This window comes from Oreochromis aureus, unplaced genomic scaffold, assembly GCF_013358895.1.
Source record: "Oreochromis aureus strain Israel breed Guangdong unplaced genomic scaffold, ZZ_aureus HiC_scaffold_381, whole genome shotgun sequence".
NCBI lineage: Eukaryota > Metazoa > Chordata > Actinopteri > Cichliformes > Cichlidae > Oreochromis > Oreochromis aureus.
In genome coordinates this window covers 1-23,302 of record NW_024108929.1, presented here as the reverse complement: position 1 = coordinate 23,302, position 23,302 = coordinate 1, and the positions used below count along the sequence as shown (strand labels likewise).

The window sequence follows — 23,302 nt, the reverse complement described above, 5'->3', positions numbered from 1 at the left end:
TTGTCACTAAATCATAATTAGTAAGCCTGACTATGACTCTTTTTATCTGACAGTTTGCTGCCTATTATAGCCTGGTTTTAACAGATAGCAATCTTGTATTTAGCTCACCCAATTACAGTCAAAGCGCCACAAACATGTTCAGCAGTTATATTACATTAAAAAAAACTGTGAATACTGTGTGTTTGAGATAATTTTAGAAGTTTGTTCTCCTTCCAGGCTTGAGTCTTGGAGCCATTTTTCATTCATTTGATGGGTAAAAACTCTCAAAGCTGTAATATTTTATTTGTAAATGTAAATGTCATCTTACTCACTCGTGATTTAAATAACACCATGTTTAATTCTTAAAGGGTTAGATCATGTTTTGTCTCTGTCTCTGGGCAAAGAAGTAAAGACAAACAGTTTTGATTTTCCAGAGAAAGTTAATAAAGAGAAGATGGTTTGGTTCCAGGAAAGTGGAAGTTAGCAGTGTATATACTGACGTTTGTGGCTAGTGGTGTTGAGCAACATAACTAACTGAATTTCTGTTCTTTCTGTGTCCATCCTTTACATTACTGCAATCTTGTGAATGCAGAGGCCAGCAGCTTTTCCTGGTGGTTTGGGCATTCACATGGTGGACTGGTCTCTCACAGTAAAGTCAAGCTGCCCTTGCTCTGTTTTCACAGATCTGAGATCAGTTACAATCTGCGATTTGTGTGGAACTACAGCTAGCATTAGCAAATAAACAAATTTCAGTGATTTATCATTATAACACAGTAGTTTCCTCTTGCTAACTAGCTTGGCCAACATGTGTGATGTACAGAAGAAACAAAGTTGTTAGCAAGTCCACCCCAGGGCTATACTAAAACTTATGTAAAAGATGTTTTATGGTGTTTTTATTACAACATGCTAACATCAGCATGCTTTTATTACTTTATGCTGACATTAGCCTGCTTTACAGTATAAAACCAACATCTGACCTTTGGCCTATGACCGTGAAGCGTTATATATTAAAATGGTGTCTTTTATCATCTTTACCCACAGGATTGGAGCAGGATTGGCTGAAATCTGTGACTTCTATAAGCTGTAGAAACTTGAGATTTTAAGATCATGAGGTGTGTTTTTGCAAAACTTATTGGCATCATTGTGATGTTGAACAGCATCATATTGAAAAAATAAAAACTGATTTGCACAGCTCTCTCAATGCCCCCTTATATATTACTTGACATGGTTTCTTGAAAATTTACTTCATTGTCAGCTTTAACATTTGGCGCTAACAATAAAGGTCAATAAAGGTCACCTTGAACCTGACCTGAACCTGACACATAAATTAAATCACCTCAAGCTGTTATTAGTATTTACAATAACACAAAATTGGAACATGACATCTTTAAATCTGTGGAATCTCAGGAATGATTGAAAAATTCCTCCACAAGGGGAAAGTGCCAATGGGTAAGTTGTGCCACCCCTTGTTTCTAGGGAATCATAGAAGAAATTGGTCTGTCACCCCACATTCTTGAAGAGTCAACAATTTTCAGTCTTTCTTGGCTCTTGACGGAGGCGGTCGCATTTTCTCCTTCTCCCTCTCCCTTGTCTTTCCTGCTTGGCTTCTCATGTCTTTTGTATAGTCTCGCCTATCTCTAACCCTCAGAGAGTCTCCCAGACTTGTTCTCTAAAAATTTAAAGAAGAATTATGGATTTGACCAACTGGTCCCTTAACGAAATTGATAACTTCTTCTCGATGAGAAGCCGATGATAGACCCATCGTCTATCATGTCGGCCAGCCGTGTGGGATTTTGAACAGCTGTAGCCGCTTCTTGTTCTTCGATAAGCCAGGTCCGAGCCAGCTCCAATCAGCCAGAACTCTTTTATCGTGGCTCCGAATTTGTAGATGTCGTTCAATGTCCTCCATCGAGAGTGTCGCCAGACACGCGACGCAACCCACCATTGAGTATCCGGCAGCAAACGTCTCAGCAGGACAATCGGGCTCTCCCAAACCCAGGCTTCTCGTCAAGAAGAAGTTGTCAATTTCGTACTGAGACTGTGTTTATTTAACGCAATATGCATAAGATCTTGGAGAAGCTCATGGCTCTGCAATGGGAATTGAGAGACCTGGTGACCAGTGACGGACATTAGACCAACTGTAAAACTGGATGCAGTTTGTTCGCACTAACCAAAACAACTATCATCTTCATCTCATGCAGCCCCGCCTGGCGCCAGCTGGATGCTCAAGGCAAAAGCTGACGGGAATAACAAAATTCTCTAGTGTGTCTGCGTCGTCCCCTGCTCGTTGTTGCGTCGTCCCTCATTCTACTCTGTGTGTTCTGTTTGCCCATTTGCCTGCCTGTTAGTTTATTTGCTTTCCCCGTTTTGGTAGTTTTCTGTTCATTCCTGCCTGCCTACACTATGACATTTTCACTGTGACATTTTTAATTTCAGACCAAAAATATAGCAACAAAGCTATAATAGAGAGGACAGGCAGGGCTTTCACTCCTTTAGATGACATGGTTGCAAGGAAGATGGACATATTCAGAATGACATTAAAGTGATACATAAAGAAGAAATAGATAGACAGAAAAGAAATAAGCCTATAAACGGATATAAAAGAACTGGACTTGCTAATCAAGTCTTTGATAAACATACGGAGAAAGAGCTGGCAGATCATTTAAAGGCATTAGCAGCCTTTGTATGTTTATTTCTTTGTGCATACTCAAAAGCTGGTTCATGGTATTTGAGTATGCAGTTGGTACCGCACCAAAGAAAACAAAGAATCCCAGTGGCATGCAAAAGAAGGAGAGGAACTGAATTCAGGAGATGAACACTATTGATATGCAAATGTTTCCTCTGTGTGGAGTTTTTCGATCTCGGCATTAAAACTGGAAACACTGGAAACACAGGAAACTCAAAACATGCGAAGACACAGGCCAAGAAACACGGACTTTACACAGAACAGAGGGGGCACAGAGAAACATGAGGGGCAAGGGATCAAAACTAGAAACCAGAGAATAAATCACATGAGAACTCGACAGAATATAAAAATCACAAAGAACTAAAAATGCTGGGTCAGGAGACCCAGGACCCTGACAGTTCCAGCATATAAAATAAAATATTTTTTGTGTTTACACTCACTCTTTCAAATAGATGCAAGTAAAACACAGCAGAAAATAAATAAAGTCAAAGACTCAGCGGTCCTGTTGCTCTGTTTTCACCTGTATAACAGGAGTGGGGCAGGCAGAGGTTTGCCCTGGTGCAGGTGATCCAGCCTTTTTAATCAGTTTGTTCAGCCTGTTGGCATCAGCTGTCCTCTTCCCACTTCCCCAGCACACAGCTGCAAAGAACACGACGTTCTCCAACACCGAGTGATAGAACATGGTCAGCATTTTCCTACCAACATTGAAGGACCTGAGTCGCCTCAGTAGGAAAAGCCGACTCTGCCCTTTTTTGAAGATAGCATTGGTGTTCTTGGTCCAGTCCAGTTTACAGTCCAAATGTACCCCCAGGTACCGGTAGTCCTCAACGATCTCCACATCAGCCCCTCTGATGGTGACAGGGTTAGGAGGAGGAGCCTGCTTCCTAAAGTCCATAATCAGTTCTTTTGTCTTTGTGATGTTAAGTTGTAGGTGATTTAGCTCACACCACACAAAGCTGTCCACCACACTCCTGTACTCCTCCTCCTCCTGTCCATCCCTGATACAGCCCACGATGGCAGAGTCATCCGAGAATTTCTGCAGATGACATGACTGAGACTTGTACCTGAAATCAGATGTGTAGAGGTTGAAGAGGAAGGGTGATAGGACCGTCCCCTGCGGTGCCCCTGTGCTGCTCAGGATGTCATCTGAGCGGCAGCTCAAATGTAAGAAATACAAATATATGTAAGTATATACAATATTATGTTTGCACATCAAATTGATCTTATAAAAAGAACAACTCAGTAAGTCATGACAGATTAGCAGTTTGAATGACAATTCATCGAGCAGGCAGTCTGTCAGGTAATGGCTGGACAAAGACGCCACACCAGGCATGTGGGTCTTCATAAGACCTGAACTCCTGTGGTTTATTTTCTTTACTCAGGCATTGCCCAATGGTCCTCTGTCCATGTGCTCCTGCCTCAGAATCCCAGACTGATTCTATGGCATGGAGGTATGCCAGGGGAGCTCGCTCGTTCTTGAGGTGCATGAGTTCATTTATTTGGTTTGCCATGTCTGCTGGAGATTTACCTGTCCACCTGAGGCCATCCATAACACACTTGCAGATGGCCTTTTAGTACGTCAGAAAAGCAGGGAGAAGGTTGGTAAACCTTTTGGGCAGTTTCTTCAGCCACCGTGGATTGTCAGCAAACCAGTTCCTGCGACAAGCCCCGCAGCAGAGTTGTGAGGAGAGGATGTAATACTGACCACTGGTGCCAACAATTACTCATGGCCTGCCCACACCAGCAGAAACCACTTGTGGAAGAAAGCCACCATGGAGACATGGCAAGATATAATTGTTTCTTAACCTGACCATGATAGCACTCTCAGGTTTCCAAATAAAGAAGGGGGGGAGCTGGAAGAAATTTGGCGATGGTAGGTCAGCCACTGTATCTATGAGCTCAGGTTGTGGAGGGAGACACCAGAGTGAAATTGCGTTCCCTGGGTGACGCTCTGGTCGAGACCCAGGCCACAGTCCAAGATCCTGAAGCTCAGTCTTCATCCACAGCTTCTGATGTGGAGAACAATTCCAGCTGCTGAGGTCGTGCTCATAATCAGGCACTGGAACTGAGCTGAAGGAGCTAGGATTTAAACATAAATATTTGACAAAGCAGTGTTACTCTTACATTGTTACTGTTGGTATACATAGGAAAAAAGACATACTGTATGCATGCTGTATGCATGCTGTATACACTCACCATCTCCACTGCTGTCGTCAAAAATAAGCACTTTGCGCACAGATGTGCAAGCAGCATCTGAACTGGGTCCTAGGAAAATGAACACAGTCATTTTGTAATTCATTTGTGCAAATTCTGAGCAAGATGAAAAGAAGACAAAATGTAAAGTGATTGTAATTAATATGCTATCATTAATGATCTATGCATTATGCAGATGTCTAACTGAACATCAACTGTAAATGAAAGTAGAGAGGGACCAGGATTTGACTCAGGCCTTTCTGTTTGACTGACCTGTGGTCTCCTTTGGTAGAAATGCCAGCTCCTGTGGGAGGGGCACAGGTGACTTCATCTTCACACCTGAGGCTGCACCTACAGGTATAGTAATAGAAAAGAGTAATAGAAACTTTTTTTTTACTCTAGACACAATAAACAGAACATTTAATTATATGAAAAGCATTATAGTTGTTTTTTACCATCAGCTGCTGATGCCTGAGGTTCAGCAGTTGTACTGGACGGTAAATGGCCTGTATTTGTATAGCGCTTTACTAGTCCCTAAGGACCCCAAAGCACTTTACACATCCAGTCATCCACCCATTCACACACTGTACGGTGGTATGGACAGCACCACAGATGGAACTACAACAGAAAAACTTGTCAGCCACTTCATAATTTACAATGTATGTGAGTGTTGCTGTTAGTAGGAACTCACACACTCGTACTCTTACTTCTCCTGTTTCTTATTGCAAAACAAAAATATTTATATGCAAGAGAGATGGCAAACCAAATCAATTTTAACTTCTTCTCATTGAAGCAGGAGGAGCGGTATAAGTCAGTGAAGAACATGCATTCAGGTGTTAGTAACTACTGCTAATTAATTTGTTTTTAATACATTCATAGAGAACCAAAACACATACTAACCCTTTGTGCTTGGTATCAATTCATGATGGTAGGTATCAATTCATAGTCCTTAGGACAGTTAGCATAATGCCAGCATACAACTATACTATTGGAGGAACATCGCCAGAACGTGGCCAGAACACACAAAAACAAGAACAAGATAAGATTACCAAGGGGTTGTTTAGTTGGAGCGTTTGTGGAAGCAGACGCAGACTGCTGCTTCTTCTGCAGGTACTGCTGCAGCTTATGCATCCATGTTCCTCGACTGCAGCTCTTCTTCATGATAAAGTCTGCATAGCCATCACCTCTGCCAACCCAAATCTCCTTCCAGGTGCTCTTGGCTTGTGAGCCAAAGCCAACCAGCCGGTCATCCTCAGAGGCTTCAGCAGCAACACTCACTCTGCTGGCCTTGTAGTCCAGAAGAGTTTTTATATACTGTACAAATGAATGCAAGCTCTCCTTGCTATGCCCTTCTTCCACAGAGGTCCCTGCAGCCTCCTCCTTCTGGAGATCTTTGATCAGGTATATGGTGTACCCGACATCATTCTCCAGAAGCCACCGGAAAGATTTTCCTTTATATTTTCCAAACTGCAGGATGTACTCTCCCTGCACTTCCTTCATGTCGGAGGCATCCCCTCATCTCTGATAGATGACAGTCAGAGTATTGTGACATACAATGTCCTCCCTCACGGGTGCAGACTTGTCCTGAGGCTTGGGGTCATTTTTAATCCATCTAGCTCCTTTCGACAGGTCCTGGAGAAGATATCCAAATGGCCCCTTGGGGAACACCATAGAGATTTTCCCTGCGTAGGACACAACTTTCTATGACGTGCCGTAAGGGACATTATTACTGAAACGCTCTCAAACACACTACTTAAATTTTATCTTTCACACACACTACTGAAACACTCTAACACACTCCACTGAAACCAAGGCATTTCAGTAGAACAGGAAGGCATTTAAGATGAACAAAAAGTTGTGTCCTGACCAGGAAAGTGAAGGAAAAAGTGGTACATTTCTAACCACTACACAGATGTCTACTCAGCAACCTGCTAGTAGCCTAAGTAAAGCAGCTGCATTACTTAACAATATATTAGCCTCAGCAGAAACAATCAGAACTTTTATCTTGTAAGTTCAGTCTGACTGTTTGGAACAAGTCTGCTCATTAAATTGTGTTAGCATGTTAGCACTTCTACTGCTCCGAAGAGTAGCTCTGAGCCATTATTCAGATTTTCATTTCATTTAAGTGTAAGTCAGATGTTACTGTAATATTAAATAAGTATTACTGTAGTATTACGGTGGTAGTATTGTACTTATTGTAGCCCAGTAAACTGAGTGTGTTAATCGAAACAGTAAAATGTAATTGGACGTCTGCAGAGATGCTCTTTATTTCAGGCGATGTTCAGGATAAAAGTGTTGAAGGACTGACTTACCCTGTCTTTGTGTCCTTGTTTAGAAGCAGAGCGACACAGATGGATCCACTTCTCAACCCTGTCATCGCTGTGGTGGTGGGAAAGACTTTCATTGTGACATCTGTGGAAAAACTTTGAGTCAGCAAGACAGCCTAAAAATACATCAACGTAAACACACTGGAGACAAACTGAAATACTGCAAAGAATGTGGGCGAAGCTTCCCCACATCAGGTGAATTAAAACGACATGAACTCTTTCACAGTGGGGTCAAAAAGCACCTCTGTGATCAGTGTGGGTCATCCTTCACCACTGCAGGTGACCTTAAAACACACAAACGAGTCCACACAGGAGAGAAACCATACAAGTGCAGACACTGTGACAAAAGCTTCTCACAGTCAGGTAGTCGTAACAAGCATGAACGTACACACATGGAAGGAAACTACAGCTGTGAGCAGTGTGACAAGAGCTTCAGTAATCTCAGTTCATACTCCGCACACAAACGATCCCACGTTACTAATAAACTGTTTCACTGTTACCAATGTGTTAAAACATTCACTTCATTATCTGCTCTGTGCAAACATCAGCGTGATCACGCAGGGCTGAAATCGTTCCCATCACAGGATGACAGCGAATCTGAAGAGAGAGAAACATTTTCTTCTGGTTTCAGAATCGAACTTAAAACCCTGGAGATCAGGCTCCACAGAGTTCAGATCGGCTCTCCTTAAAGATCTAATGAGGCTATGAATCAAACTGTTCATGTAGTTCAATTTTAATCTTTATAAACTGTTCTTCTGTAGTGTTTGTGTTCAGTGGTTACCTTTTTTTTTCAGTGGTTGGATGAAAAATCAGTTTCCTGTTATCACGTTTTGTATTTTGTTAAATAAAGTTCTTAAATAAAGTTAAAAAAAAATGTTAAATAAAGATTTTGAGCCATGATGTCATTTCCTGTATTTCAGAGTAAAGACTGAAGTGACAAATGGAAACATGTTTACAGTCATGGAATAAACACTGATGGGTCACATGTAGGAAGTACTATTGCTGACCTGATAGACTCGACCTTGTTTACAAAGAAAGAAAGGAACTGATTACATGTGTCAGCAGAGGCTTCAGGGTTGTTTAGAGTAGAGCTGATAGTCTTAAAGAGAACGGGGATTATGACAATTTAACACAATGATCTGAGAAAAATATGTGTTTCTTTTATTTTTACTGTATTCTGATCAAATTTCCAACATTCTTTTAACATTTCAAAAGAAACCTACAAATTGTCTTTCTTCCACTTTCACACCTGGCCCTAAAAACACCACCATCTGTGCATCACCCTTGTGACAGACTAATTAACCTAACATGTAAGTGACACATAACACACATTCACACTGGCTGCATATATCAGCCCGGGGGGCAGAGCAGAACTCTGTATGAATCAGACGCGCTCACATATTCAGGCTTTCCAGAGGCGTTTACCATCAGAAGAAGCAGAACAATGAATCATCAGCACCCCCAGAAGAGCACAGCAAGCAACAACTCTAACAATAAAGACGTGCTGGAGCCAAAAGGTGCAGATAGCAAGTTTTAAACGATAACGCACAGGACCAAAGGGGGAGAGGGTAAAAACCCACTGCCTCCTGAGATAAAGATCAGCAAGTCAAACTGGTAGCAGACGACACAAAATTCTCTCTGGAGGAGGCGGCGACTGTGGAGCAGGCCGACGGAGAGGCGGTCTGCAGACAGGAAGCTCCCGGGGTCCCACAACAAGATATTGCGCGTCAGACTGGAGCAGGATATCCCCATGTCGGTGACACTGCCCATCGAGGTACAGCCCAACTTGGCAAACCAACCCTTCCCTTTCTTGGACACCACACTGGCTGATCTGGGCATCCAAGACTGAGTCTCACTCCGTGTGGGGACGTTTTTTTTGTTTTTGTTTGTTTTTGTTTGTTTTTTAAGAAGCAATCATGTGTATATATTCAGGTCAGAGGTGAAGGAGAGGGTGGTTTGGGTTGACACCAAGAAGACCCAGGTGAAGAACAAAGCAGGAAAGCTGGAGGAGAAAGAGATCACCATCCTAGAGGTACGGCTGTGAGATCCAACTGCAGGGATGTGGTCAGATGCCAGTCTGTGGAAATCAGGTGACAGTGAGAGCAACTTGATTTTCCTATTTTATCCTTCAGATACGAGTGAAAGCCCAGAAGCCAGGAGACAAACAGCTCCAGGAGGTCCTGTACAGCACCGAGGCCCACACTGACCGCTCCTTCTGCTGTACTGGAATGGATATCCTGCCCTGGAAACAGACGTGTGCAGGTCTAGAAGCAGTTTAAACCCCATACTTTTTTGATCTGTGAGGCTCTTAATGTCACGTCTGCTGCCATTAGAGTCAGCTCAGGGTTTCTTGATTCTGATTTTTCTTTGCTGTATCACTGTTAGCTCTGCATCGCCATGCCCTCCAAAAAAGCCACTCTCCCTGCAGTGCGCAGCGACCTCTCAGAAAACAGGTGACTTGTGTTAAGGTTCAAAAATATAGGGAAGGAAACACAGGAGGAATGCAAGTAACCACACTGGTCCAAAGGGTAAAGACGATGATTTTAATGAAATGACACGCGTGGGAGAATGAGCGGACTCCGTAAGCAGACAGCCCCACAATCTCATCCTCCTAACATCAAAATACAGTTTTATATGCATCAGAGTATATTTAGTGACGCCCCCTCATTGCGTCATCACATACATCAGCTTCAAAACCACAAATGTTCTATTCGACAACCTAAGGCACAATTAAAAGTACACTGGCTTCCATCTTCTCCCGGTGGTTTCGTAAGCCAGCTCAGCTCTCGCGATCGTGCATCTACTGCTTCATCAGTCAACTCTCACCTACACCCTAACAGTGTGTGTGTATGTCTCTGCGCGTGCACAGAGTGTGCATCTGCTCTCTGCACCTTAGTTGACCTCACTTAGGCAACCAGGCTAAGGCCATCCTGTGTTGTGATGATCTTAACTTCTATGTAAAATGTATAAAACAAATATTTCAATCTACTACAACTACTTAAAACTTAATCAAAGCTTAATCAGACGTATAAATGCATAAAAGATGATAATAGCATCATCAAAACTCTGGTTTTGGTTTCACTTCCTGCAAAAGCATGTAACTTCAAAGACATATAACTTCCTGTCTTCTTTTAGCACAGAGTTACTCTTTCACCCTGCAGTCTGCATAAACATTAAAATTATACATTCCAAAGCACTTCGGGTTATAGATTCAACTCAACAGTTTAAAGTGGTTTTTTTTACTGGACCTGTAATAAAGGCTATAACCATATATATTACATGATTATGATGCAACAGTAATGACAGTAATAACAGAAATAACAAAATAATAAAAATAGAATTAACAAAAATAAAATAATAAATGGAAATAACAAAATGACAAAAATAATACTTGTTCCCAACAATTCCTCTCTTGACCTCTGGATGTTATCCAGAGGTCACCAAAACAAATAAAAGCATGACCGAAACTAATAATTCACAGAGTAGATCCTAGCCTAAGACTAGATTCACCTTAACTGTGAGGGATAAAAGAACCTTCTCCCTACTATGCTCTTCCCTCACTTATGTCCATCAATTGTTCTCTTTATTCAAACTTGGCTCAACCTATTATGTTTGGGAGTCTTTAATCAAAAGCATAAACCTAATTATATTCTGACTTTCTGATTTTTGTTCCTATATAATCTTAGACATCACTCATCTCAATCTACAGCATTTTAACAGTCTTACAGCACTGCTGTCATATGTTTCCTGTTGTTCACTCTATTCAACATCCTGTACTGTCACAGCTCTGGCCTAAAATCACCTTTCACAAGAAAAATCATCATAACCACTTATTCTACACAAGGATCAAAGAAAAAACAACCATTTTAATCAACTAAGTATAAACATATGATCAATAGCTCCTAAATAAATTTCATCATAGCTAAAAGCTGAACTCTAACTGTATTTTAGAACTCACATTTCCTGTGTTATAACCTGTTTTAATATATCATTTTATTTCATTTTGCTGCTCTTAATGTAATGGTACATTCTAATTATATTTTATCAGTCATTATATTTTATCAGTCTTAACCAAAATACATAAGCTTTCCCCCCTTTGGACCTGGTTTAAAGCAAAAAAGAAACCTCGGTCACTTCGACAAGCGTTCGTTATTCTGTAGCTGCATTTTATATAATAAGACTCATTTGGAGCTGCATGTGTTATCTCAATATTTTACATGTCACCCAATTTAGTTACCAGCGAAACTCCTATTCAGTTAAATGCTAAATGGATTTCAGGCCTTTTGCCTGGAATCAATACTATCAGGTGTGTTGATGAACTCTATATGTCTGTAAGCGTGCGCAGCCTTCAATGCTCTGTCATCTTGTACAATAAATTGCTCGGACCTCGCCCCGAACAAAGCTTCTGACCTTCAGTTATGGACTTGAGCAACATTTCTTTAATAAGCACAAAATGCAATGTGTATGAAATCATTCCTGTGTATGATCTATTCCTTTTGGGGCAGCGGCACCTTTAACATTCTCATAAAAGCTCTCCTCTACCCTAGAAATAAATCTATTTACTATCTGTTTCTAAAGCCTACATTATAACAACTTATCCTAAAAGTCAAAAGAAAAAATCACACATTTTCTACTAGTAAAATCTTCACTAATCTTCCCCAAAGCATATCCTTTATTCCCACAGTTTCCCTTTAAGTTTGGTGCACCACTTCTTATTAACACCAGCAATTCATCTTCTAAACCTAATTCAGTTCATTTTAATCCTCTCTTTAAAGAATTTAAAGAATTTTACCATATTTAAATTATCAAAAAACCCCAATCGTCATAAAATCATACTAAAACCCATTTCAAATTAAACAAATTAAACCTTAATAAGGTCACTCGGTCTGCATATTTTCAATTGCGCAACATTAATCGTCTCCGTCCTTTTCTCACCCCACATGCCACTGCCATTCTTGTCCACAGCCTTGTTACTTCCCGGATTGATTATTGTAATTCACTTCTTTTTGGTCTTACTCAAAAATCCATCCATAAGCTTCAACGCATCCAGAATTCTGCTGCCCGTATCATCACCAGGACCCCTTCTGTCCATCACATCACTCCTGTTCTGCAGCAGCTTCATTGGCTCCCGGTCAAGTATCGTATCAATTTCAAAATACTCTTGTATGCATTTAAAGCTATTCATCATCTCTCTCCTCCATATCTCTCTGATCTGGTTAACACCACCGCCCCATCTCGTTGTTTCAGATCTTCTTCTTCCCTTTCACTCTCCGTCCCCTCCCCCCGTCTTGTCACCATGGGGAGCAGGGCTTTCAGCTGCTCTGCTCCACGACTCTGGAATTCCCTACCTCCTGATTTAAGAAATATCTCTACCTTCTCTCTCTTTAAGTCCCAACTCAAAACCCACTTGTTCAAAATAGCTTATCCCACATAACCTCTACACTTTGCTATTTTAAATTTGTTTATGTTTTATGATTGTGTAAACTCTTTGCTTTTATGTTGCTTTTTACTCTACTGTGTACAGCGACCTTGAGTGTTTTGAAAGGCGCTTTCAAATAAAATGTATTATTATTATTATTATTATTATTATTATTATTATTATTAAGTGGAAAAGAAGCGAATCTCAGTTTCTCTAAGTCCAGGTGGGAAGGCTCGCCATCTATTTCACCGGAGGAATCCACCTCAGGAACAATTCAGCATACAAAAAAACCCCCTGACCTGTCAACAGACTGGGCCAGAAGAGCAATTCAAATTCAGACAGCCTGCCCAACCAATCGAAATGCACAGGTCCCAGTACGCTTTGGCCAATGGGAAAGCAGCCTGCCGCTGTATGTCCCACCCACCTGCTCTGTTTTCACTGCTACGTGTGTGTAGTCGCGTGCTGGCAGGAGAAAAAGAGAGCTGCGCTGCAAAACTTTGATCCCTGAGAAACTGAAATTTTGAGCTAGAAAAAGTATTAGATATAAGTTGCTACCAACTGTGCTGCACATAAGTTCACTGGTTATCAGCTGCCTTTCATGTTAAAAGTAGCCAGAGTGAGTAAACAGGCGAATGCTGCAGTTTTCTGGCGACTTTAGAAAGTACCTCGTGGAGCTAAACTGTTAGCCTTCATTAGCTCTAGTTGTTATCAACTGCCTGAAAGTTCATCTCAATCTGCTCCCAGAAGTAAGGTAACACTTGAAGCGCAACTTATGTTTATTTTTCTTCACGTCGTATTACTGTCATTAAAGAAAAAACCCATACCCTGTTACGTTATTTAGAGCCCTGCATGTTCCGACCGAGAGACACCATACCATTGTCTTCGGCCGTGATGCACTGACATCGGTGAGCACATATTGGATGCCTCAGTTTAAGTCTGTTTTGCACTTTATTGTTCAGTAACTAAATTTATCTGAATTGTTTGATTAATAATTGTTGCATATGCAATACCTTTACTTAGTTTGGTTATAAGTTGTAATGTTTTCATATTCTATTTGAAGAATACAGACTGTACAATCAGAACTGCTCCCAACAATCATAGATGTTTACATCTGCGCTGTAACTGCAATAAGTTAATCAACCGATTAGCACTACAACCTGGTTTGCCTCTTATCTGTAGTTATTTATATTTAATTTAATAACTGTACAGTACTCTGTTTATAGTAACCATTGTCCTTAATGTAAATATGTAAGAAAAATTGTGTATGTTTCTGTTCTGTGTCCTGTGTACTGTTTGTTTGTATATGTGTCTTTCTGGCTGCTGTTACAACCAAATTTCCCCTTGTGGGACAATTAAAGGATTATTCTATTCTATTCTAAGAAGTGTTTTGCAATGTACAAATAAGAATATTGACAATATATTGCAGTAATGCATAGTTTGTGTAAGAGAGATGTTTTATTTTTGCAAATTTGAGTATTTTAATTGCAAATTGATGTCGAATATGATGTCAACAAAATTCTAAGTTGTGAATTATAGCTAGAACAGCATAATTAATATTTGAATTGCTCTTCTGACCCTGTCTGTTGACAGGTCAGGTTTTTTTGTATGCTGAATTGTTCCTGAGGTGGATTCCTCCGGTGAAATAGATGGCGAGCCTTCCCACCTGGACTTAGAGAGACTGAGATTCGCTTCTTTTCCACTAGATGATCTGCTGTACCTTGCGGTGTGGTAGGACTGTATCACTGACACTTTCACACACAGCTGGTTATACATGAGACCACTGACTGACATTCTCTCACCCCTATTTTCTTTCACACCCTGGGAATTTTGGGACTATACCCTTGGACATTTTTATTTGGGACTTTGTTCTACACAACAGCTTATTATTCATTCTCCACATGTGAAAAGTGTGAGATTTTCATTTGAATGTACATTGGAGTTGTGTAATCTGTTTCTATAAAAGTTAAGGAGTCAGGTTACTAGGGTGCACCCAGCATTGAAACCCGAGCATTGAAACCCAACATTGAAAACCAAAAGTAACACTTGGCCAAGTCATTGTTTTAGTGGTTTATGTGTTTTACTTTTCTTTCATTTTTGTAAGTTTCCTTTATACCATTGTAAAGTGTCTTTAACCTGTGCTTGTCAAACTTATGGTTTATTTCACTAAAGTCGTCTGGTTCTTTTGAGGTACATTCTTGTCTCTGTGTCTCATTTAAACACATCCCTGTGCTCCTATAGTCGAACCTATTGGCCCATTGATATATTCTTTTCAACAATTCCCCTTACTGTGTTACATTATTAAAACAAAAAGTGCCTTGCTGTTTATTATTTCAGTGTCCCACAGTAGCACATTTCCTGCTAGGAAAACGTCAGAAGTCACATCATTTCTGTAAATTGGAAAGTAACTGTAATATATCAAGTCACCTCTGTCTCTTGTTACCAGGACTTTTTAAAATGAATGGTTTTCAGACATCTGCACAAATACAAATGGTACAACATGGAAAGTGGCACTACACAAGAGTTTAGGTTTGAGCTCAATGTGCGATGATCCTTTCAGCCATGACATTTCTGACATGGGAAACCAGGGAATTTGATTAGAAAATGGTAAAGGATTTCCTTTTCAGTCAGAAACTGGATTTGTGTAACATAGTGGTGAAAAAAACCCTAAAGAAACCAGCATATGATCAGTCAATATATTGCATTTAATACAAACATCCTTCGTGTATCTTTTGAATACAGAACAGATCATTTCTGATATCTATGAGTAAACCCAATGAGCACGTGTCCCAAAAGGCCCCACAGTGTTTTTATTTGGCTTTTCCTGACAGTTAGTGGACACTGACAGATGTGTGCTGAACATGAAAGGAAACAAAAGAACTAAAAAGGTTTGCAGTGTTAAAAACATAAACTACATGAAGGTTATTTCATCCTGCTGTAACTTATGACAGAAGCATCTTTTTTTTTTTTTTTTTTTTTTTATTTACACAAAAAGAGATGTTGAAATAACAGGAGTAACAGTTTAATTCAGTTGGAATCAGCCCAATAGTCTATAGTGAAATCATATTTTTCATAAGTTCGCAAAAGATGGGGGTGTTGACTGCAATTCAGTGAATGCAACAGGGGAGGACGCCAATCTGGATGGAGGGGAATCAGCAGGACAGATGAGATTTCGTTTAGGAGTCGAGTAGTTGTGTGAATCAGGAGAGGAGAGCACATTAGCCTGCTGAGAGACGGGAGGTAGTCAAGCACTGACCACATGTCTTCTTGAATTTCAGCAAAACAGATGGGCTCATCTCTGTCTTGAAATAAATCAACTTGGGGTCGAACTGATGCAGTTTGAGAGGCATCTACAGGAGAAGCAGGCGTGGGTGAGGGCTGTTGAGACTGTGCAGTGATGGGAGGGGGTCAAGCGCTTCCAGCATTGACAGCAGTTCTTCCTCTCTGTCTGTGACAAAGGCCTCCTGTGTCTGGAACTGAAGGGGTGCAACAGGGGAGTCCAATGAGGTGTCCTCAGGGAAATTCATGTGAGAGGCAGGGGAGACCTGATTTTCTTGACAGAGAGGTGTATAGGGTGATGCCTGTGTGTTTGGCAGTTGCACACACACTGGCTGCTGGCGAGGCAGGCTGCTATCATCTGGCTTTGTCTGTGGCAGCTCATGTGGCTCTGTCAGAAATGAATGAGAAGAAGAAGATGGCTGTGACTCAGTTGGCCTCATACGCAAGTGGTTGGCTTGTTGAGCTTCTTCTTCTTCATGTACACATGCAGATTCTGCAACACAAACAAAAATACATTAAGTCTTCTTCTTTTTCCAACACATTTTTGTCTCGTTTTCATTACATTTCTTATGTAAAATGCTGTGATACCAAGAAATCTTCTTTCACCGTTTCTAAGTCGGATTCTCTTCCTCTTTTTGCCCTGAAAACAAACACAGTAGAATTTTCATTAGCTGATACAAACTCTGTGCAGTGACTGTTTCATCATTCAGTGCAGTGATGCACACATGTATGAACTGCATGTTGGCACTTTGGACATACATAGTTTTCTTTGGTCGACCAGGCTGGATGCTCTTTGGCATGATTCCGTCTTTCTGTTTCAGCCTGGTCGAAATATCTGGCTTTCTGGTCGTTTGAAAGCGACTTCCACTGTGGACAGAAGACCATAAGAACACACTGTGAGCACTGCTACTACACATAACTACAGGACAGCTGGGACACATGCAAAAACATGAGCAGACAACATTAACAGATGCATAAATGTATGCAGAGTTACACACTTACCCTCTGTCCCACCACTGCATTTACGGCTGCACTTCCAGGGATATTGAGTTCAGCAGTGACCTTTGGCCTCTGCTCTTTGAGATAGAGCATGAAGGCATTTGGCGGCTTCTTGACGTATGGCCGATCTTCATCCTGCTGGGCTCGGCACTTTCTTTTTCTACAGGAATAAAACACAGAGTAAGAGCACATGTTACCACTGTGTACAACTGTGAGGAAAGCAGTTCAAAAACATGAGACAAGCTGTAAAACCGAATGAAATCAGGCACCATTAATGGATAATTACAATAATTCCTGCAGACATCTGCAAAGAAATGACAGAAACTTGTAGATCAGTGAACAAAAGCAGCAGAGCAAACTTACTTTGGAGCGGAGGTGTTAGGTGGAGGAGCAGGAGTGGCATAATCATACATCGGTACACCGTTCCTACACAAATGAAGGGAGACAGATATGAGATAACAGAAAGAAGTTATGAATATAGAGATGTTCAGCAGCTGTGTTCACTGAAAGTGTTTGTGTGTTTTACGTACAGTACTCCAACAGGACGCAGGTTCTGGAGCACGTTATCGGGAATTGTGAGCACATTAGTCTTGAAACACACAAAACACACAACAGGTGATGAGACAAGCTGCAACACTATCATCTATCCACTAGGTGGAAGAATTGATCAGTAGAAAGAGGAGATGTGCTTAAAACCACATTCATACATAGATTGACTGAGTTACTCTTAAGAATTATGATTCACTAACAGTGAAGAAGTTTACTGGTCAGCAAAGTTATATGAGGGTAAAATACAAGAAAGGTGACAGCAGACTGATTTTACATTCAAACAAAACAGTTTTTCCTTCATTTGGCCTGAAGCATGCAAAAGTTTTAAGCACTTTTATCAATGAAACTCTAATGACACCTGCCACTACCTCTGGTTGTCTCAGCTGTCCCTGGTTATCTGTCCCTGGCTCTCTGTACATGTAAGCTGGCCTCATAATGGTGGGAGCAACTGTGAGTGGACCTTGCTGCTGAGATGCAGGAAGACAAGATCCCGGGGAAGGTGTTGTTAACAAACCACCCAGTCTCTGCTGCTGGCCAAGGCAGGACAGGTGTTCCAGTGGGCAAAAGAGGAGGAGGTGGAGGGTTGGGTGTTTGCCCAAACATTACATTGTCAAAAGTGCAAGGCACGTTATGTTCCAGATCTTCCCTGTTGTCCATTTTCGTGCTGTTTGGGTCTGAACTCATCCAGAAGAATGTCGAACCGATTCTGTCTGGGCTCCTGTGGCACAAAAGGAAGGTTTGATCCTCTTAGACTGGGACTGACATCTTATATAATACAGAACTAAACAAAGGACAAGTACTATGAGGGAACAAGGTGTAACTTATCAGTGAAAAAACTGGTACGTCACACTTGAAAATATGATATTTATTTTACAAAGAAGTTAAAAAAACATTTAAAGTGCTGCATTTGCAAACTAATTGAAACCAAACTCAAAACTATGAAAAATCAAAAGTAATTAATACCCCAAACTATGAATTCTGTTAGCTCAAGACTTTACTGCATTTATATTGTAATTGTTCAAATGCAGAAATTCCTGTGATAAACTAGTACAATATGATGAATTGTTAGAGATTAAAGCATCCCAAAATTTGATTAATCTGTACCAACAGTGTGTTGTGTGAAGGAAGTTACAGCTTAAAGATTTATTCAAATATTTCAGATATATTTGAAAGTACATTTTGCCACTGCAATTTTTCTTTCTTGTTTCTTGATTCTTGTGTTTTTACATGATGTGAATTTCCTGGTTCACTACTCCATCACACAACATTGAAGGACAAATTGTGGGGTTGAAAGAGTTAAGTGTATTATTTAGATGTTCCATGAAATCAACTGAAATGACCTTTAAATATCTCTGTAAGTACTCACCAATGATATTCAGTGATGGTTCAGTTCTATGTTATAAAATCCAGTTTAAAAGTGAAGTTTCAAGATTTTCTTCCGCTGCTCTGAAGAGTATGTGTTCACTCAGTGACGTTTAAAGGTGAAGAAAATGTTGCCTAAAGACTGTTGTTATGTGTCAGGTTCTATAAGAATGTTACCATTGAACTCCATTGTGTTGCCAGGTAACATAAACATTCCACTGCACTCCTGTTTGTTTCCAGCATCTCTTCATCAACAGTCATCATCATGGCTGGATCAACCACCTCAGGGAGCCCGGGGCAGAACTTTTTTCTTGGGCCCCCACTGAGCCCACAGTGCAGGTCAGGGTCCCTATTCCCTTAGTAACTAAATCATAAGTACAGACACAAAACAATCCACAGAAAGGTTCATGTTTGTCTCTGTTTTGAGCTTGTGGGTTGAATGTATTTAATATTTCTGATACAATTTGCAATAAAATCCTTCAGTTATTGAAGAAAACAACTGTCAGTTGTTGCTTTACTGTTCTTTTATAAAGTCCTACAGTTGCTATACACATCAAACACATAATGATACTTAATTAATCAAACCTTACAAGAAATAACATCTAAAGAAAAAAGTAGTTAAATTGGATTATGACTCAAATTATGGAGCGCATAAAGTCGCAGCTATTTTTTACATACAGCCTGCTACAGCTTTCAATAAAAAAGAGTAAACATGCTTGTTTAGAAGTGTTTCAGAAGAGCCCTACAGTACCCTATGAACATTTTCTAATATTTTATTTTATCCAGTTGTTTGAACTGACAGGACTCACTGCCTTCTTGAGCTGTAGCTTGCTCATGTTTTTGTGTTTTTATGCCTTGTAGCTTGTAAATTATTCTTTTTAAATTGATACTTTTTTGTGTTTGTCAGGTTTCCTCTTTTATTATTTTCAAATTGTTTAAAAATGTGTCAGTGTCCAATTACAGTTAACTGTATGAATATAATAATGTACGTCTACCTGAGAGTTTTTGGTTGAGTGCAGAATATGTACATGCATGCCTTTTCTAATCTGCTGAATACTTTCATTACAATATTTACCATAGAGGAGAGGTGAAATGTGTGCCCCTAATCCTCCATATTTAACCTCAAATTTGAGACTTTTGTTATGTGAATTAGTTTTTCATATCTCAAAGGGAAGCAGGTCAGCACAGAATGTCTGCTCAAACATATTTATATCCAACTAACATGTGTAATACAAGTATGCATTCACATATTCACACACAGAAATACAGAAGATATTTGCAGCAGAAACTACAGATGCACTTCTGAAAGAGTGCGTGCACGTGACAGCTAATTTAATGTTTAAAAAAAAAATTAAAGCAAACAGAAAACATTTAAAGCTGACCTCATGAGGGGCCTACAGAGTCTCTTTTTGATGCCTACCTCGGGGGTCTAAAGGTATTTTGTAAGTGTCCATAATCCTCCATATTTAACCTTAAATTTGAGACTTTTTGTTATGTGGATTTATTGTTTTATTTCCAAAAGGGAAGCAGGTCAGCACAGAATGTCTGCTCAAACATATTTATATCCAACTAACATGTGTAATACAAGTATGCATTCACATATTCACACACAGAAATACAGAAGATATTTGCAGCAGAAACTACAGATGCACTTCTGAAAGAGTGCGTGAACGTGACAGCTAATTTAATGTTTAAAAAAAAAAATTAAAGCAAACAGAAAACATTTAAAGCTGACCTCATGAGGGCCTACAGAGTCTCTTTTGATGCCTACCTCGGGGTCTAAAAGGTATTTTGTAAGTGTCCATAATCCTCCATATTTAACCTTAAATTTGAGACTTTTTGTTATGTGGATTTATTTTTTTTATTTCCAAAAGGGAAGCAGGTCAGCACAGAATGTCTGCTCAAACATATTTATATCCAACTAACATGTGTAATACAAGTATGCATTCACATATTCACACACAGAAATACAGAAGATATTTGCAGCAGAAACTACAGATGCACTTCTGAAAGAGTGCGTGAACGTGACAGCTAATTTAATGTTTAAAAAAAAAAATTAAAGCAAACAGAAAACATTTAAAGCTGACCTCATGAGGGGCCTACAGAGTCTCTTTTTGATGCCTACCTCGGGGGTCTAAAAGTATTTTGTAAGTGTCCATAATCCTCCATATTTAACCTTAAATTTGAGACATTTTGTTATGTGGATTTACTTTTTATTTCCAAAAGGAAGCAGGTCAGCACAGAATGTCTGCTCAAACATATTTATATCCAACTAACATGTGTAATACAAGTATGTATTCACATATTCACAAACTATGAAAATGTCAACAGTGATTCCTGTGTTCAACCCAAATAAAACTTCCTCCATCACAGGTCCTCGGCTTTACTGAGGTTGAAAAACCAAAGCTGGCAGAAGAGAAACCGACACAAACACAGTCAGAAATGTCATCGTTAATAGTTTTCAGAAATTCTTTTTACCAGATAAAATCAAGGACTTGCTAAGCCAGGATGCAGTGGATAGCCTGACGAAGCTGGTTGTCGTGAATGCCATTTACTTCAAGGGCAGCTGGAACACGCAGTTTAAGGAGGAGATGACTGCTGATGCGCAGTTTCGACTGAACAAGGTAACAATGCAGAAAGGCAGCATAGGATGGTGCAGTTATACTTTGTAAATGGACTGATTCTTATATAGCGCTTTTCTACTCTCCCGGAGTACTCAGTGCTCTATACAACATGGCTCATTCACCCATTCACACAAGCACTTCTAAACACAAGTGCAAACTAATCTACATTCACACTCCAATGAATTGACTATGTGCACGTTAGCATATGCTACTTCCGGTGCAAAAACTCCTGTGTGGAGCTTTGTTTCCGGTGTCCTATTCGCGCCTTGTTTACGGTCCAAAACAAGTTAAGCAAATGAATGAATCAAGCAGCGATTTACATTTCTATAGATGTCTTGGGCATTTACATAATATACCTGTAAATGATGTTCATGGACTTGTCGATATTTTTCCCCACGCCTCAGAGCAAAAGAGAAAAGGGATTCAAATGTTATATTTCTCAGCTGTCCCTCGTTTATTGCGGGTGTTATGTTCTAAAAATAACCAGCGATAGGTGAAATCAAGTAGCCAATCTTATTTTTTGATGCGTGGACATCGTGGACATCCAGTACTGCACTTCAGAGTCACACTGCTAGCAATCGATGCAGCGATTCTGTACTGTACAGGAGAGACGTCACGGAGGAGATCGTCTGCAGCGATCAGGAAGCAGGACACAATGTGACGTAAAAATTAGCATGAAAACTTGCATTAAAAAATCCGCAAAACAGCGAGGTGAAAGGTGAACCACGTTATAATGAGGAACCACTGTAATTTTGAAGGTAAGTCACAACATACCCTTCATACATACTAATGTATAGAAACCCTCACCAGCAATCGTTCATTTTTTGTGTGGCTTTTTTCACGGTTTGTTAACATGCTGTGTAGGTGTGGACATAACGGGAAACATCTGTGACTGTTGTTCATCTGTAGTTTGAATGCTGAACATTTGCCTGTTTAAAGAATAAGACCAGTCACTATACAGAGATGTGCTTTTGAATGTGGACGATGTGTCTTATGCTGCAGTGATGCAGTTCTGCTTGTGTTGAGTGATGCAAACAACCGATCGATCTAAACTCTTTAAACGTCAATCACGTGGTTACCGGCTACCGGCGAAAATAATGGAGGAAATCGGGACGGTAAGCCAATTTCTGTCTTAGGGCATTTGCGCCGCTGTGTATTTTTGTGGTCTTCTTTTGCGGCTAATTCAGTGAATTTTGGTCTGATCGTGGTGAAACTTGGTGTGTGGAGTCAGTGATAGCTCTGGGAGCTAACCAGCCTATCTTTAACCGGTTACATGAAGTCTGAAGAATTTCTGGTTCGGTTTTATTTGTTTAGCGGACTTCTGTGCATTTACGTAACTGCTCGCTTAATCGCGGCTTATTTTCGGTGTGTTTGGTGGTTGTAGAAATGGTTTATATGACATTTTAGCTGAGATTCTGAGGTTTCTGTGGATACCACACATGTCTGGACTTATATATATAATCGTAAGTGGTTAAACGTCAAAATCTATCATTAGATTTTTGTGACACAACAGTGGTGAGTGTTCCCACCTTCTGCTCTTTGGAACTTAACGCAATCTTTCCGTTTTCAAGTTTTGGACATGATTTTGGAGTATATCTTCGCAGTAGCGATTTACCGCAAAGTAAAGCTACCGGAAATGTACAACCCCACATCCGGCCTCAAACCAGGAAGTTAGCATTTTCTCGTGCACATAGTCAATAGGGCAATATGGAGTTAGTATCTTGCCCAAGATACTTGGGGATACTTGGGGACTCTTGCTGACTGGGGAAGCCAAGGATCGAACCACCAACCTTCCGATCAGTAGCTAATCTGCTTTACCACCAGAGCCACAGCCACCCCTGTTGATCTGTAATACTACAAACAAGTTGTGGATTTTTGCTGAATGAGA

General features: G+C 40.3%; 1 protein-coding gene and 1 long non-coding RNA gene across 2 annotated transcripts; one reads left to right on the top strand and one right to left on the bottom strand.

The window, feature by feature from the left end:
• Positions 1-12,798: 12,798 nt before the first annotated feature.
• Positions 12,799-14,421, top strand: LOC120437057. Its single transcript, XR_005610789.1, has 3 exons — positions 12,799-13,355; positions 13,446-13,509; positions 14,195-14,421. It is a non-coding gene; the product is annotated as an uncharacterized LOC120437057 (long non-coding RNA).
• Positions 14,422-15,951: 1,530 nt separating this feature from the next.
• Positions 15,952-17,914, bottom strand: LOC120437054 (transcription factor 7-like 1). The gene is made up of 7 exons (XM_039607775.1): positions 17,797-17,914; positions 17,410-17,468; positions 17,243-17,305; positions 16,883-17,039; positions 16,640-16,747; positions 16,487-16,520; positions 15,952-16,373 (listed from the first exon to the last, which is right to left on the bottom strand). The coding sequence occupies exons 1-7, from the start codon at positions 17,860-17,862 to the stop codon at positions 15,952-15,954; spliced, it is 909 nt and encodes a 302-aa protein (XP_039463709.1). The 5' UTR covers positions 17,863-17,914.
• Positions 17,915-23,302: the final 5,388 nt, after the last annotated feature.